Below are 15,058 nucleotides of genomic sequence, written 5' to 3'. Positions count from 1 at the left end.
GCGGCGGCGGCAGCGGCGGCCTCAAGAAGAAGAAGCGGCTCTCGCAGTCGGACGAGGACGTGATCCGCCTCATCGGGCAGCACCTGCACGGCCTCGGCCTCAAGTAAGTGGCGGCGGCGGSAGGGGGGCCCGGGCGCCGCGGGTCGCGCCGGCGGCCGCTCTAACCAGCGCGGAGCCCTTGGCCCGCCCGGGGTGCACATGAGCCCCGGGACACCGTGTGGCAGCCCGGAGGAACCCGGCAGAAAACTAGAAATAGGCCGCTCTCTATTTATTTAGTTGTTGTCATTAAAAGGAAAAAAAAAAAAATCACCTTCCCCTATATGGTGAAGGGCTCTCTGGTTTGTTTTAGACATTTGCTTTTGATACTGGCGCCTAGTCCATGGATAATCTTATTATTTTGGCCATTCCTTAAAATCAGACAGGGGAAAACAACCTCCCAGTGGAGAAGGGGAAGTCTAAGAGCTTATTATCTATATGTATAGATAGGTAGACATATAGATACGTATATTCACTTCTCCGAGTAAAGCCGGGGATGTATCATAATCCTGGAAGGAGGCTACAGCTAGAAGCTTTGCAAGGCCTTCGTGGGGCTGCCCATGGCCTGTGTTGGTGGCAGCAGGGATGGTCGTACAGAGCTCGAGACATAAAATAAATCGCCCCTGACACGAGGCAAGTTTATGGCAGCAGACAACTCGTGACTGTTCATAGACAACAACACAGTAAATAGGCTATTTTTAGTRTAAAAGGGGGAGGGCCGCAGGTTTGGGAGCTTGCTTATTGTATTTTAAGGAGCAGCTATTTCTCTAATACATAACGAAGAAAAAGTGAGGCCTGTTGCAGATGCATTTCATGAGCAAGTAGTGACGGCCCTTTCTGTCCTCCCCCTTTGAGGAGGGGGAGTGGGGGAATCGTTTCCAGTAGCTAATAGGTTTACAGTCTGTATCTTCCTTCACGAAGCCTGTCTCCTATTCAGGGATGCCTGTTTGTGGGGGCTGGGAGGCCACATCCCAGCAGAGCTTTCCGACTCCTCCACAGCTTCTTTTAGACAAGACAGGGTCCCCGGACACTTGAGGGGATCTTCCAGACAAGCTTCTGAGCCTGCTCATAGCGTTCTTATTCTGTTAAAGTTGCTTTTAACTGTGGTAAACTGCTGTCATAGGAGGCGGTGTATTTATGAGGGTGAAACTGGTCGGGTTTTTTACACTGTATCTCTCCTGCAGCCAGACTGTTGATCTTCTCATGCAAGAGTCAGGATGTCGTTTAGAACATCCTTCTGCTACCAAATTCCGCAATCATGTCATGGAAGGAGAATGGGATAAGGTAACGTAGGGCTTATAGGACTGTACTAGCTGCTGTTTAAATTTATAGTATCTGTGAGAGCATTTGCAATCCAACCTCCTCATAATTTTCTTTTTCCCCCTTATGCCAATTTCTGCAGGCTGAGAACGACCTGAATGAACTTAAGGCCTTAGTGCATTCTCCGCATGCAATTGTGGTAAGAGGCACTTCGACTATTTCAGAGCTTTGTATTTGGACTAATTGTAGCACTGGAATCTTGCACGTTTGGGTTAGTCATCCATAGTTCTTGGTCTTTTTGTTGTTGTTGTCATTTGTTTTTTAAGCAATTCGCATGCTATTTCAAAAGCCGTACTAATTTTAATTTTAAATGCTTTCTTAGAATGTGGTAGGAAGCCCGGAAGTATTAAGACTGATATTCAGTGCACTGATATATGTCTTGAAACATTTGCAACTGCCAAAACATAAATCCTGCAACAGTCCTAAAATAGGCCAGTTTCCGTAGAAACTGCCCATTTTGAATGCTAAGTTCAAATGTAGAATACTTCACAAGATTTGTGTTTATTGGGGTTAGGCTGTGTGGAGGGAACAAAATGCAGTAATACTAATGTGGAGTTGGCAGTGTAATAGTATAAAAATAGTGGCTGCTATAGAATATGAACAATATTGTTGCCCTTCTAGATAGTCTCTAGAGAGTAAATGTATTGGTATTGCTGTTTGGGTATTTTATTTGGGTATCTTTCTGTCTGGCCTTTCCCTCTCTTTTTTTCCCCCTTTCCCCCCAAGCAAGAGTCTAGAAACAGGTTTGTAGATCCTGTGACTTTAATTGCAGTGTGTTTTGTTATGAATTCGGTTATTTCAGGCAGATGTGCTGACGTACAACCCTGCTTCTTGGTTTGCTTTTGTAATCTTGAGATCAAGCTAACTAATTACTTAGCTCTCTTCTTCAAACGGCTTGATTTATTGTATTTAAATGCTTATTCTAATGAAATGAAGTTAGAACTACTGTGGACACTTAGGAAGAGAAAAGTGGCCCTGCTTTTGGAAGTGTTGGTGCCTGTAAACAGTGAGGAATCAGCTGATGGCTGCTGGGCTCCACTTCTAGCTGATTCATTTGTTGTCAAGACAATTTCCTGTCTGGTGGGGGAGGGAGAGARAGAGAGAGAACAGGAAGTGAAGTAGGAAAAACAGATGTTTAACAAAACATCGGAGAATACTTGAGAGAAGTTTGTGTCCTGTTAATCTGGTTAATGCCTGGCACTTCTTAATTAGACTAGTATTCCAGTTTCTCCTTTGTCAGGTCTAATAAGTGTASAATTTGCTGCTTAAATAGGTTAGAGTATTGAATGCATCTTTCAATATAGATTATGAAGCTTGAAAGTATAAAAGCGTTGTGTGGGGGTATGAATGTAGTAAGGCAGACTTTCTCATATTTCCAGCTTTTGAATTTACTTGGCTTCATAGAATTCTATTTACTTATTGATTTTTATCCTAGAGTTAGAGGGTTTATCTCACTGCATATCAACAATGTACTCCACAGTAGAATTTCGCTGCGGTGGAGGGCATCTCCTTTTTGTAAATGTGGAGGGTTCTGCAAACGTGTTCCTTTCCTGTCAGCATTGGTGTTCAGCTGCTTGAATAAGACGTTGGATGATGTAAATGTCTATTTATTTTTTTTACTGAGATTTATCTGAATTCACCAAATACTGCATTTWAAAAAAAAAATCTGCTTGTGTATTGAAACTTCATYTCAGTTAAACTCGGTCTTATTAAAAAACTTCAATGTACTCGTAAGGAACTACTGGAAATATATATATTTTCTGTATTTCCAAAGTTAGGTAGATCGTGTTTGCTCTTACGTGCAYGTGTACTCCTCCCTCCTTCCTCCCCTCTTCTTTGAACATAGTTGAGGTTATTGATGGGTGTTGCTATAATCAGCAGCTGGAAAACTAGCAAAAGACCATTCCAGGTAAGGAGGAGTATATTATGCTCTGTGCATAATTCAGAGTGCAACAGAGTTAGACCTCTTAAAAAGATGACAAATGCCTTGATTAGGAAAAGTTTGAGCAAGATAATGCTGCAGGTAATGCCTAAACAGAAAAGGAGATTTTGGATTTCTTGACTCCTAACCTGTTACTCATACAGTATGACTAGATGTCTGAAAAATGTGTGCAAACAAGGAGTTCCTGAAAGTTGGGATGACAGAGTGTTTAACGAAGAACATTATATGTGTGACTTTTTTTATATTTTATTTATATATATATATGTATGTATAAAATAAAAGCTTTATTTACCTGGTCAAAATAACCAGGACAGCTGCTTTTGAAGGCTGAGTCATTTGAGGGGAATTGTATGTATTTTGGAAGTTTTGTCTCTGATTTAATTTCCTTATTTCTGCAAAGTGCTACAAATTCTACAGATCAAAAGAATGAAGGTGAAATGGCTGATCTCCATCTCTAATACTCAGTTTTTACAACGCTGCCCGTGAATGTGTGGGGAGGGAAGAGACATTCTGCTCTTTCTATTTGTGTCTACACAACTAGGTCCTATGTACTAGTAGTACAGAGTGTGATAAGAAAATGTGACTTATCTAGTTTTTAAGGTACAGCTGTCTTGAGACAAGCTGTTAGCAAAGTTTAGAGTTGGGCCAGGCATGATAACTGTATTTTTTTCTCWGAGTAACACTTAACAAAATGCCAGCTCTGAGCCAGCCCAACGCTTTGCTTTGTTTAGGGCTGCCCAAGCATATTATGGCATCTATCTCAGGTCACTAGCTGAAGCTGGGAAGTCMTCTGAGGTTTGTACATCAGTAGTCAGCTACAATATACTTTCTAATTGACATTTCTTTTTAATTTTTGTTTACTTAAATGATTTCCCCTAATGTTGCAAGTGTACAGCCTGCAGTAGGAAACTCAGCATGGAAAATGATGGAAGTCTCATTGTGYGAGTGAAGTGCTCCACCTGCCTGCATGGTGTACGGGCTTGCCACCAGCACTAAGGGCAGCRGCCACATTGCAAAGGTTGCTTCTAAGTGACACGATTAAATGTGATTGAAACCTTGCTGATTTCTGTAGGCAGAAAATACTCTGGCCTTTCCACGTTAAACACAAGTTGGGGATTTTTTCTTTTTTTAGAAGTGCCTTTTATCATCAGTATTGTTGTTTTACTGTATTACCAAATGAAATAATGGGAAATGGGATGTTGGTGCTAGAGGCCTATGAATGGTCAGATACCTTGTTAGGTGTCTGTTTTGAAACCTCAGCTGCTAAATTCAGTGTGGGTTTTTGGTTACCTTCCTCCCTTTAAACAGGAATTGTTGCAGTAGTGTTTGCTTATTTATTTTGAGTTCTCGATTCTTAGTACAATAATAAAACTGTTGTGGAATTTTTGACCCTGTGTATCTTAACAACAAGATGTCTAATCCTAAAACTAGGCCCCTGTATGCTTTAGTCTTTAWATTACTGAAGATTGACTGCTGTAACCAGTGATCAGAATGGCCCATTTTCTTGACTGTGGTAGGATACATGTCCTATTATTTTCACAGCTGTAAGTAACTTGTTGAGGCTTTCAGCTTCAGCTGCTCAGTGCTGGTGAATCATGATGTGAGCACAGTTTTCTAGAACCTGCCATTCTGCAAGAGACTTTTCTGCCAACAATTAGGATGATAAAAGCGGAGTGATGAACCCCCTACTTTAGTAATGTAATACTGCAGTTTGGAGAGAGCATACTAGCACTACTACACTTTAAAAAACAAACAAACCCCTATAATTAAGTTTGTTTTGGTCATCATAACTTTACACTTGACTAGTAGCTTCTGGAAATGAGTAGCACACTTGYATCGTCATCTTTCTAGCAATGACAACACACGTTTAGGTAGTAGTAACTGAAGGGAAAAAGGCTGTTGTGATGGAGCTGCTGCATGGGATCCTCTGTGGGTTCTGAATAATCCTTGTGGTGAGCTAAGCAGCTGCAGTATCTTCCTTGAAGATCACTCAGCAACGAAGAGCATGGTGATGTTGAATCTCCTTAGCCCCCATTGAGATAGTACAAGACAGGTGCCTGGTATTTGTTATGTGGTGTTGATTGGCTTAGAATAGTTCTTATACCTCTCTACTGGCAGGCAGCACATGTGAGTAAGCAGTGTTTGTGGTCTGCTGAGATCCTCTTCATCTGTTCTACTTAAATGGTGGCTTTTGTGCTTTTAGTCTATAATTGTCAATATTAGAAACACTTTTTTTCTTTGAAGAAATTTGGCTAGGGAAAATATACTTATTTTAAATGATCTTGCCTTCCCTGAGAAGAGGGAGAAGAATTGGAATTAATTAGCAGTACTATCAGTATGTGTTATGAAAGTGATTGAGAGAGTGAAGACAAAATTCAGTTTGTCAGAAGAATCTTTATCAGATAAGAGGCAATGGTTGCACATAAGTCTTTTCTGAGTGGTGGGAGGACATGAATGTCCTGATACCAAAATGATCTGCAAAGTCAGTGGAGTCTGACTTCTGCCCTAAGGAGTTTGTATTTGTGCTGGCTGTAGAGCAAATTTTGGTGCATTTATTGAAATAGCTCGGAGGAGGTTTCCCTATGAACATTTTACCCAATGTGGTCCCTGCATTTTTAAGTGAATCACAATTTCAGACTACTAACCTTTTATTCTAATTCTCTAAGTGTTTTATGTTGTTCTGGAGGCTTTTGTCTTGCTGCTAAGCCAAAGCCGTGCGTGGTGTTGATGACTTTCTTGGTAAATGCTCTTTCTTACTCAAAGCTGAAATTACACCTCTTTGGAAGACTTGGCAAGGGCGTCCTGCGTGGTAGGGTGTGTGTTTTCATGCTTCCATGGGATTGTTAGTGTTGGCAGTACAAAAGCTTTACTGTGGGGCTTTAGATTCCTTTTTGCTCTCTTTTCCCTGAAGAATTTGATGCAACATGCCACATTCTAGGAGCAGGGACAGAGAAAGAATAGTAAGATACAGAGGTTATCACATCTGAGGAAAAGCCAACGTGATCTAATAAATATTACATGCTAGGACTGAGGAGGAAGGGTTGGAGGAAGCATAGTTCTTGTTAAGGACCAGAAATACTAGATTATTTTTGGGTGTTGGTGATCATCAATATCAGGTGACCAAATGCAGAGTACTTGATGCACCCTTCCTAGCATGTGTATGGCTTGGAAAGGAAGCTCTTGTTCCTCCTGCTGTGTGCTCATAAGTGAGCAGAGTGTAGGGTCTGCTGGCTTAATTCTTGCAACAATTTACTGAGGCTAAAAGTAACTAGACATCAGTGTTTGGGATTTTTTTTTTTCTTTTCACTCTCTGTTGAAAAAACAAACTGTGATGCCTCACTTTGAAAAGTCATAGAGTGGTGTTTTGTTTTCATATATGTTTCTAACAGTTCCAAACACAAACTTAACACTCTGGATAAGGAATGTAGTACAGGTTTGCCTCTCGTGGACAGGACCACAGAAATACTTGAATGTAATCACCTTCACTATGTAATCTCTTATGCTTCAGGAAGCTATGTGGTAAGTTAATAGCTTTGTATATGAAACTCTATTAAATAAACATGGCTGCTTTTGAAGACGTGAGCAGTGCTTGAACTTGATTTCTGACTGTGGGGCTTTACATATGTTAAGTTTTGGAAGACTCTCCTGTAAGCTTTAGTAGGACAGGACTGTGTTCAGCTTCTTGATTATGCCTTTCCTTCAGAGGGTTAGCAGTGTGCTCAGAACTAATGAGTAAACATTGACCATATATGAGCATGAAAACAGTGAGGTGCTTGATGTAACGAAGCAAGGGAAACTGGTGCTTGAACTGGCATTATATGCATTAGAAAAGCAAATTGATTAGCTACACTTAATCATTTTGTTCTTACTGATATGCTCAAGAATGTACCTTTTCTTCTTAATCTGGTGAGTTTTGTGTGCCTGAGTTATCTTCTTTTTCTGAAAAGGACTAGCACTACTGAAACCAGCTATTCTGAGTTTGCACATCTTCATCTAACCACCACCAAAATGTCTTTGTAATAAACTGTTAAAATAAAATTCCTAGGTCTCCAGGTTTTTAAGTGTAGTAAATAAATGCCTTTTTATCCACAGGCATTAGTTGTTGATTAGTGGGTTTGATGTAACCAAAGGACTTGGAAGATGAAAGGAGAAGTATGAAGTACTGCAAATGTTTGAGAAATGAAAATTGAAGCAAGCCTTAAATACAGGAAGTTATTTTATTTCTGAGCTGCTGAAAAATAGTAAAACACCTGAAGAAAACAGCTTAACCTGGAACTACAAAACAAGACCTCAGGCAGGGTCAATTTGTTACTGCTGTATGTTATGCAGCTATGCAAACAGCTGGTCTCATACTGTTTATAAAGGAGCTGAGAACTCGTTGAGTTGGCCCGTTGCGCTCTGCACTGTCATGCGGTATTAAATGTGCGATTAGGTGCTTTGGGTTTTTGGCTTAATGAGCAAGGGATTGGGAGCCTAATGTAACTCGGGCTCAAAAAGGGTGTAGGTATGAAACAGAGAAGCTGAAGTGGGAAGGATAGGGTCTAAGGAATGAGGTAGGAAGACGTTTGTAACCCTGTAAGTCAGGAAAAAAAGTCATGAGTAACTTAATTGCAGCAATGTTATTGAAAGCCTGGCAAAAAGAAATTAATGAAACATATAGCTGTATTTCTGAAGGGCATAGTAGAATGGTTTCTACTGTTCTGTTTAGGCTCAAACGTTTTCTGAAACTTCAGTCAACCTTTTTCCCCTGACTGCTGCTTTCTGTCATGTCAGAGGATGAAGTTTTTGCTGCTGCAGCAGAAGTACCTGGAATACCTGGAGGATGGCAAGGTCCTGGAGGCACTTCAAGTTCTACGCTGTGAACTGACACCACTGAAATATAATACAGAACGCATTCATGTCCTCAGCGGGTAAGTGTTTGCCTTTTGAGAGCTCTTTCTATGGAATTTGCTAAGGAGTTCTGTAGCTGGGGATTAAAAATGACCTGGTAGGTGTTTTCTGGTCTAAAATACTAAAAAATAGCCTTTCGGAATAAATGTTAATGAAATAGTTTCATAGTTTTTCATCATGAAGGCAAAGCATTTTTGTCCATTTTTGGGCCTTGCTGTAGTCCTGTTAAAATCGACAGAGGAACCCTAGTGAAGAGGCATGCTTTCTCTACCTGCCTCTCACCTCTTTTACTGACATTTTTAAAGAAGCTTGAACTCTTTTTTTAAAAGAAAAAGTTCTTATCCTGTTGATTAATGTGCAGTAGTGAGGTGCTTGAGAAACTGTTCAAAATAGTGAGTAAAAAAGAACATTCCATAGACAGTGTTCTCTTTTAGATGAAAGTAATTTGTTTATGATTTACTTTYGTAGTACTGCAACCCAAATTAATACATACGTGTATTTGGTTGTCTGTCTTTGAAAAGTCTTCGTAAGTCATCTTGTAACTGAATAAGTATTCTTAAGTAGGAAAATATCATTTAGTCTGTTTGATTCYTGTCTTCACCAAAATCTGCTCTGTCTGCTTTGTTGGTTGTTTGATTTTTGTATCGGTGATTTATAGACATTAGTTTCAAAAAAAAGATGTGTGGTTGTGTGGAATATTTTTTTGCTGTTATTCCCATCACTCTTTAAGTCATCTAATTTCAAAGCATTTAGAACTGGAAACAAGAATGCTGTGATATATATCCTGTTTAAAATTAGAAAGAATGATTCCAGGAAGACCTGGTCTGTTAGTGTCTGTGTGCTCTCTCCTTTTTTTTTTCTTTTCTTTCTTTCCTTTTCAACAGGTATCTGATGTGTAGCCATGCAGAAGACTTGCGTGCAAAAGCAGAGTGGGAAGGGAAGGGAACAGCTTCCAGATCTAAGCTTTTGGATAAACTCCAGAGTAAGAAGTTCTAGTATTTAGAATTTATGCCCATCTTTGTAAATCCAGTACATTATACATAGTTGCATCTCCCAGGGAATTGATTTTTTTTTTAATTGTTTGCCTGTTAGTGTTCCTGTAGTTTCTGATTAAGGAGGGTGAGGGTAGGTGCCTTGAGCACTTTGCTCTTAATCTTAATGTTGTCTCTGGTAGACGTTGTAACAGCAGCCCTGGCCTCTTAGCTCTGTTGTATGCAAAAGCAGTATAACCTGGTGTAGGATTTTTCTTCCTTTCTATACCAGCTGTGTTGTACATGACAGCTAAATGTCCTATAACCACCCTAATACTAGTGCTACTTGATAAAAACTGTGCTAGAATAATGGTTTTGCCTTGCAGCCTTGTGGCTGATGTAATATGAATTTTGCAGCTCTCACAGTATTCTGTGTTTGGGCAGTATTAATGTTAGAGTCRAGCAAGAATGCTGTGTTCCACAGTTTTATAGATTTTTCTTAAATATGGTTTTGATTAAGTTCATATAAACGATGCTTGTTGGCCAGGACAACATACTGTAACTACAAACGTTCTGGGTACAGCTCTGCATTCCAAATATTTATTCTTCCCATTTCAGCTGTGTAGCTACAAACTTCACAAGCTATATGCACTCTTTCTCGTAGCATTTAAGTTCTAATCATTTAAGAGTCTTCCCAAAACACTCAAATTAAATATGCTRTTACTTGTAACTTGATTTTGATTATCTTTTTTATATAACTCTTCTCAAGCATACCTACCCCCATCAGTGATGCTTCCTCCAAGGCGTTTACAGAATCTGCTGCGTCAGGCTGTGGAGCTGCAACGGGATCGGTGCCTATATCATAATACCAAACTAGATAATAATCTAGATTCTGTCTCGCTGCTTATAGACCATGTTTGTAGTAGGTAAGAAACCTTTGCTATTTTTAAAATGGATGTCCATATCTCTTTGTCTTTTGCTGAGTATTGCACCTAGTGTTCAAAGGAATGTGAATACAGTTTTGGTTGGGTTTAAGGGGGTTTGACTGGGAAGAGCCAGTGTCTGTTAAACCAGTAGAAGAATGGAGTATAAAATGCATGTATAGAAGACTTTGATAACTGGCTGTGGGATAATGGGGACAGAATGAGGCTTCGATTTAATCAGATTTATATAAATAGAATATGTTGCAATGCTATGGCTTAAAAGGTTGTTGCTTGTAACTTTGGGCATTTTGTCTGTTATTTTTCAATACCTGATTGCTGTGTTATAACTGGAGAATCACTCCTGTGTTACTTACCCAGACTGTCTTCAAGCTCCGTAGCTTGCAGAAAGCCTGCTAAAGCCTACTTCATGAGGTCATCTTTCATCTTCAGTTCTTATTAGTAATACAGTTTTAGATACAAACTAAAAAGGGAATGTCTGTTGCATGTTTCTGCTCTGTTCTAATACATAACATGATTGATAAAGCTCTATTTTTCTCAAATTTGTAAGTGTATAAACAGGAACACCTTTAATTCATATAGGGTAAAAACTAATATATAAAGAAAATGCTGCTTCTGAACCTTAAAAATGCCACCTTCCTGTGGACATCAGACAGGAAGACTTTATTTCATTCAAATGACTAATTTGGGTGCTCTTCTTCAGCCGGGGAAAACTCGGTTGAGGACGAACCTGGTGCCCTGTGTAGCTTTTGTGGGAGACTGCTGTGCATGATATAATTGGAGGGGAAAAAAGGCTATAAGCTATAGGGTCCTAMGGCACCTAGAAAAAAGAGGCAGATATGATACCCTAGTGTGCTTTTTGTGTAGCAAGTTAGCACTTGGTTGTGCAGGGGAGCTTTTTCCAAGGTAGCYGAGTATTCCACTTCCTATCTGAAACTTGTTTTTAGGAACTTTCTGAACTCTAACTGCTTTTACTTCTGTTCTCCAGTTACTTGGATTTATTTATCTATTGACAAATTTTGATAGTACTTCATCTCTGTCTTATTACTTGAAGCTGTCTTAGTTTTAGAAATTAGTGTCTTGGGCACTTTGTCTACTTGAGTGACTTAGACTATTTTCTAGTTTGCATTTTTGCTACATCTGATCCATGCTATTGCAGCAGTTTCTTGTGTGTGTGAACATACAGGTGACTTTCCAATTTTAAGAGCTATTGCACATGACAAGACACAGGAATTCTGGCTTCCCTACCTCAGAAATGAGTCTTAACGTTAGACTAACTGCAAGTAGTGATCTTTAATTTTAGTCATTCTGCAAGTACATAAATAACACTTGATGTTCTGTAGCTGGTTTGTGATTAATCAACCCCAAAAGAGCATTCAAAGAAATTGTGAAAAATCTTTTACTGAAGATGAACTAGATTAGAACTAGGTTAGAACTGGATATAAAAGATAACCATATGCACCAAATCTGGATTTGAATTTCACCCATCTGAATCTACTTGCTGACATAAAAGTGTAGCAAGGTGTTTTTCAACTTAGATGGTGCTCTGTAGGCTAGCACAATTGGTATGTATGTGTACGTACTCGTGACTGTAATTCCCTCCACCCTCCCCAAAAAGAAACACCCCAAAACAAAGGCTTCCATTCTGTCCTCAACTCAACCTGTTGTACCTACCTATTGCAGGGGTCAGAGATCAGTATGTGGGGCGCTGTACATGCTGCAATGCTTGGGCATAATGAGGTGAGTTAAAGACAGTGGAAGCCAAATTTTGATTAAAATCACGGAAGTAACAGTCTAATAGTTTTGACAATTTAAGTTCTGTAATGCTTAAATGGTAGAACACTGACAACTTCCACGTTTTTGAGTTGGGACTAACCCGTATTGAACTCGTGGCAGTGCTTGGCTCGAGCACACTCAGATCGCACTAGGGAGCTCAGCCCTGGGCTGAAACTTAATCCCTTGGTAAGGGTGGGAGGTAGGAGGGAGCAGCTGCTTGCAGTGAGGGATTTTTCCACCTTATTTTGTCTGAGACTGATAATAGAAGATAGGTGAGGGCAATTGTTTAATTTGTATTTGCTTTATGTTTACTCTGAGCTTTAAAGCTGTTCTCTCTTTGTGTAATTTCGCCCTCTTTCTTTCATGCAAGTTAATTTGCTTTTAGAAGTAGACATTTGAAGCCCAAGAGATGAATGTTGCTGCTTTTTAGGTACTGGGCTAATGTAGCATTTTTGGAAAACAGTATCTTAATGACTTAAAGGTTAAATCTTTCATTGTATGCACTAGGACTAGTGAAGCTGTTGCTTGAGATCAAATTTAGAATTTAAAACTTAGTAAATACAGTAGCAGATGACTTTCARAAACCTTTTATCAGTATGTGAACAGCATGATTTAAGTTCATGTGCAGAACAATTTGTAATGCAATACTTAAAATGTAAAACCTCTTTGGACCACATTAATACCCAATTATCTAAAATGGAAACTGTTAAACTTCTATATTAAGTTTCTTGTTTTGAGATGGCTGCTAATTTATTCTGCAGAAGGTTTCCTTGATATAAAGTCCACAATTTGTCCAGTCAGTCACTGGGTTCTGTACCTCCTCTGCTAAGTGAGGAGAACCTCTCTTGAGGGACCTCTGATCTAACAGGATTGGGATGTATGTGCAGCAACTGTATCAGCTCTGCCTGTTACCTTTCTAAGGATATAAAGGCTACTTAGAGTAAAGAAGGGGCACTGTGGCATTACTCTGCTGCTTTTTTTTAGGACTTTACCTTGGGCTTTTTTCCTTTAAATGGGAAACTTACTGTTTTTTTCCTTCAGTAAAATATTCTGAAAAGACTTTCCTTGGCACTGTGTCCCCTGTACTTTGTAGGATTTAGGGATAAAGACTCTTTTACCTTCAAGAAGCAAGATCTTTTACCTTTGGTCTGAAGAAAAACATTAACTACTGGCTTATGGCTAAATAATGATGAAATCCTCTTCCTGTAGGAGCATGGACTTGTTTGAGGGTTTGCCTGCCTCCCTCCACTCCCAAGAAGACCCATTCTTGATCATGGGTGYGGCTTTTTGGTGTGTGCTTAGCGGCAACCAGGCAGCTCCTGGTCAGCTTTGAGCAGGAGCAGCCCAGCCTTGTCTCTGTGTAAGAGGGAGCAGATGGAGCCAGGGAAGCCGAGCGCAGGTGTGGATGTGTGTGACTTGTGGTTTRTCCCCTACGATCATAGGGGTTGTTGAGTGTTGCCTCAATGCTCTTTCAGCACCAAGCTAGTAAATGTTTTCTAGTAAATGAAAATGTAGTAGAAGGGCTTAGCTTATTAAGCAGAACATTTTCTGGTAGGAAGCAGTTTCCCCAACGTCTGTGAGCTTTGTACATCCCAACTTTGTTTTAAAATGAAATTAAATGAAGGGTTATTTCCCTTTTGATCTCCAGCATTAGGTACACCCATGCACCAATGCTGTGTTTCCTTGCTGTTGTAGTGCCCTTGTGTCCCATCGGGGCTGGTTTTGCACTGCCACGCTGAGTAGCATTTAAAAGCTCGCATAAAACCAACCCCCTCCAGGGTCCCTCCTGTTTAGGAAAAACCCTAAACAGTTTAGCAGTGCCTTTCAGTGTGTCTGAACAATAAACCTGTAGTAGCTGCAGGATTGCTTAGAAAAGCAGTCTGTGTAAAAAGCCTGTGCTTGTTTTTAGGTTAGCTTTCATTCTTCTACAGTGGATGACCTGTAAATAAAATAACTTTTTTTTTTTAACCTGGACTTATTCTTTTGGCCCTTTGCTCTTTCTTGGTGTAACTGGATGGTTAAATACTAGCTACAGTGAAAAGTTTGGTTTGTTTTATTCTTTCTATATTTGAATTCATCGTATAATACTTAGTTTGATAAGCATTTAATGTTCTATGAAATCCACAGTATTTTGTAGGGGGAGAACTGGGTGAARGCTTTTAATGGTGCCCTGCTAGTTATGCTTAGAGAGGCTCTGTGTGGTATTTTTGCCCGGAGAGTGAGGTGAGAGAGGRGAGACAGAATGAAGGCAAAAATCCCTGACTTATTGTAAGATCGTAAACAAGAAAGGTGTTCTCTTATTCAGCTCTTCTGTGAGAAACAGATCTGGCAATACCTTAGATACTTACAGTAGCTGTATATATAATGCACTGAATATTTTCTGTAGGACTCTAYGAGGCTAGGACTAGAATACTCCTGTGCTCACAGAAGTATAGGTCAGGTTTATTCCAACCTACATGAAAATGTAGTTCATTATGGGGAAAAAGTTATCAATTAACARCAATCACTTGGCAGCCTGATGTTTTCATCATCTAAACTTCATCCTCTATTTGTTTGAAGCAGCTGCTTTCTAAACAGTTTGGTTTCACATCTAATATATATTTGTTAAAAAGTCATGTATCTAGCAGTAAAAATGAGGTCTTGCTACCTACTTTCTGAAGCTGTTTAATACATCMTTTTTTTCTTTCTCAGGAAACAGTTCCCATGCTATACACAGCAGATACTCACGGAGCACTGTAATGAAGTCTGGTTCTGTAAATTCTCCAATGATGGCACTAAACTAGCAACAGGATCAAAGGACACAACTGTTATTATATGGCAGGTTGATCCAGTAAGTTTGCAACATCTTCTAAAACGTGCATGGCTTGCCTGTCTCTCCCTACTTTTTCTCACTGAGATGGCCTGTGTGTTTTTTTGTTTTGTTTTAATCTTTATTTTATAAAGCAGCCTAAAACTTTTTGTAGCCTGAAGGTTAGGGCTTCTCTTCAGGTTGTGAAAGATGGAAGATGGTCTGGTCCAGGTTAGTTAAGACAATTGGAAAGCAGATGCCTGAATGTAAGAGGAGTTTTAGTGCCTGAGCCCTTGGTTGCTCTGAGGCAGGAGTTCCCTGTGCCTCTAACCAGCACTGCTGGGTAGAGGCTGCTGGGGCCCTTGGGGTGCTTGGTGACTTGAAGGCCTTAAGG

General features: G+C 39.8%; 1 protein-coding gene across 3 annotated transcripts in view; it reads left to right on the top strand.

The window, feature by feature from the left end:
- Positions 1–8: 8 nt before the first annotated feature.
- Positions 9–15,058, top strand: part of WDR26 (WD repeat domain 26) — a 34,220-nt gene continuing 19,170 nt past the window's right edge. Inside the window, exons 1-8 of one of the 3 annotated variants that reach the window (XM_026048088.1) lie at positions 17–103; positions 1,221–1,320; positions 1,439–1,495; positions 8,072–8,208; positions 9,073–9,170; positions 9,929–10,085; positions 11,784–11,840; positions 14,568–14,706. In XM_026048088.1, the coding sequence (XP_025903873.1) occupies positions 1,240–1,320; positions 1,439–1,495; positions 8,072–8,208; positions 9,073–9,170; positions 9,929–10,085; positions 11,784–11,840; positions 14,568–14,706 (726 nt within the window). In that variant the 5' untranslated portion in view covers positions 17–103; positions 1,221–1,239. Of the gene's footprint in view, positions 104–1,220; positions 1,321–1,438; positions 1,496–8,071; positions 8,209–9,072; positions 9,171–9,928; positions 10,086–11,783; positions 11,841–14,567; positions 14,707–15,058 lie in introns of all 3 variants that reach the window. The other 2 variants (XM_026048087.1, XM_026048089.1) reach the window with 2 other exon arrangements.

This window comes from Nothoprocta perdicaria, unplaced genomic scaffold (assembly GCF_003342845.1).
Source record: "Nothoprocta perdicaria isolate Ctin4 unplaced genomic scaffold, notPer1 scaffold_51, whole genome shotgun sequence".
Lineage (NCBI taxonomy): Eukaryota > Metazoa > Chordata > Aves > Tinamiformes > Tinamidae > Nothoprocta > Nothoprocta perdicaria.
The sequence above is the reverse complement of the archived record's forward strand: the minus strand, read 5'-3'. Positions and strand labels throughout refer to the sequence as shown.